Source organism: Nicotiana tabacum, chromosome 20, assembly GCF_000715075.1.
Source record: "Nicotiana tabacum cultivar K326 chromosome 20, ASM71507v2, whole genome shotgun sequence".
Classification (NCBI taxonomy): Eukaryota; Viridiplantae; Streptophyta; class Magnoliopsida; order Solanales; family Solanaceae; genus Nicotiana; species Nicotiana tabacum.
The window spans coordinates 151,881,411-151,883,658 of record NC_134099.1 but is presented as its reverse complement, the minus strand read 5'-3'; the positions used below and the strand labels follow the sequence as shown (position 1 = coordinate 151,883,658).

At 35.8% G+C, this 2,248-nt stretch overlaps 1 protein-coding gene across 1 annotated transcript; it reads left to right on the top strand.

The window, feature by feature from the left end:
* Positions 1 to 1,148: 1,148 nt before the first annotated feature.
* On the top strand, positions 1,149 to 1,872 carry LOC107779500 (protein BOBBER 2-like). The gene has a single exon (XM_016599948.2). It carries the CDS (start codon positions 1,175 to 1,177, stop codon positions 1,814 to 1,816), a length of 642 nt encoding a protein of 213 aa, XP_016455434.1. The 5' UTR covers positions 1,149 to 1,174; the 3' UTR covers positions 1,817 to 1,872.
* Positions 1,873 to 2,248: the final 376 nt, after the last annotated feature.

Below are 2,248 nucleotides of genomic sequence, written 5' to 3'. Positions count from 1 at the left end.
GAAAATTGAAAACAAGGGTTATCACTATCAAGAATAATAGGTGGAGGAGGACGGGTAACAGGTCTGGGTCGGGGAGCCGGGGGAAGAGTAGTAGCTTGGCTACTAGATTCACCAATTTTAGATTTTCCCTTACCCTTACCACCAAAAATATTTTTCAAAGAAAATGCCATATTAATTATAATTGTACTAAATAAAACTAACAAAACTATAATATTAAAACTTAAGAGTTGGAACGAGTTTACCGAATTGACGAACAACTTCTTGAAAATTGAATATCGTTGAAGACTTGAATACTTCAATTCACCAATTTCACAATTTTTCAAGAAATTGCAATAATAAAGTAAGCAATTATAGAAGAAAATTAGAGAGAGATTGATGAATTTGTGAGTAAAAATGAAAGAATGGGAAGGGGGGATATTTATAGTTGAGAATTGAAAAAAAGTGTAATTATAAAAAGTTTGGGGTTAAAGCAAAGTTTGGGGGCCAAATGACTATTTTTTAAAGTGCCCAACGGATAAATTTTGAAGGCCAACGGCTAGATTTTAAAAATCTGACCGTTGGTCTTTTTTTAAAAAAAAACAAATTATTTTTAAAAAAAAATAGTTGTTGGAGCCCGTTGGGCCCGGTTGAACCGGCCCAGGCCCGCCTGCTGGTCCCGGGCTTAACGGTCCCGGGCTAATTGTCTTGAACCGGTCCACCACGGGCTTTTACACCACTAGAGCCTAGGCCCGGTTGAACCGGCCCGTTTGGCCCGCGGTCCTGGGCCGGTCCCGGGCCAGGCCCGGGCCACAATACAGCCTTAGCGTGAAAAGTCAAAACGTGCCAAGTAAAAGCGGACGGAAGGAGTAAATAGAATAAATATTTAATGAAGAGAGATTATATCTTAAGACATGAATAAGGGTAGAATAGTCCAATCCGTTTCCTAATTAATATTTCTTAAGGGGTGTGTAAAAGAAAAACACGACAAATAAGATGAGATAAAGGGAGTAATAATAATGAAAATTAGGAAAGCAATCATGAGTCGGTTTATGATTTTATGGGCTTTCCCACTCCATTAAAGATTCTAATTCCCAATTAAGAGGCTTTTATCTCTCTCTATATATATATACACGCCTAATTCTTCTCTCAAATTCACATATCACAGCGTATAATTCCTCCTCCTTCTCCTTCAACAATGGCAATTCTCTCAGAATACACCGAAGAAAATCAAGAGCAACCCAAGAAGCCTATAGAGAAAAGACCAAAAAATTCTTTTTCAACCCCAAAAGAAGAAGAAAACAAGAAGTTAAAGCCAAACAAGTCCAATGGCCTAGACATGGAGAACTATTCATGGGGTCAATCTCTTCAAGAAGTTACGATCAACGTCCCAATTCCTTTTGGCACAAAATCAAGATTCATAATTGTTGAAATCAAGAACACTACCCTCAAAGTTGGACTAAAAGGTCAACCATTAATAATAGAGGGTGCTTTTTTCAATTCAGTGAAAGTTGATGAATGTTATTGGAGTTTAGAAGATCAGAAAGAAATTTCTATTCTTTTAACTAAGCAAAACAAATCTGACTGGTGGAAGAGTTTGTTAAAGGGTGGACCAGAAATTGACACACAAAAAGTTGAGCCAGAGCCAAGTAGATTGTCTGATTTGGACACTGAAACAAGGGCAGCAGTTGAAAAAATGATGTTTGATCAAAGACAAAAACAGATGGGACTTCCAACAAGTGAGGAGATTACAAATCAAGATATGCTTAAGAAATTTATGGAACAAAATCCTGATATGGCTAAGAACTTTGCTAATGCTAAGATGATGGGAATGGGCTAATTGCACTGAATTTTTATTTTGCTAATTTTTTTTTTTTATCTCTAGTATATTTAGATATTTCTTTTTATTACTCTTAATTTTTCTATTGAAAAAAAAGAAGCGTGTTTAGCATTTTTGTCCCTTTTTGTATAGAGTATAATTTATATACACGGATAGTATAAGGTCAAACAAAAGAATATCCACAAGTAATCCTCCATAAAAAATGAAATCAGTAAAGGTGGCATGCTGGTGTAAATTCTTTTACACTATCAGTGAATAAATTAAACTCTTAATAAATTCGTTCGTATACTTTGAAATTTTTGTTTATTTTATATCATGTACAACTTCATAAACAGGTCTAAACCGGACTGGAAGTAATAATCTATCAATAGTTCTCTCTACACTATGAACGACACCACCACCTCCTCGCAACCAGAACCGCCAAACCTTAGT

Coding starts and splice junctions, on each gene's coding strand:
- LOC107779500 (XM_016599948.2), top strand. CDS start 1,175: ATGGCAATTCTCTCAGAATACACCGAAGAAAATCAAGAGCAACCCAAG.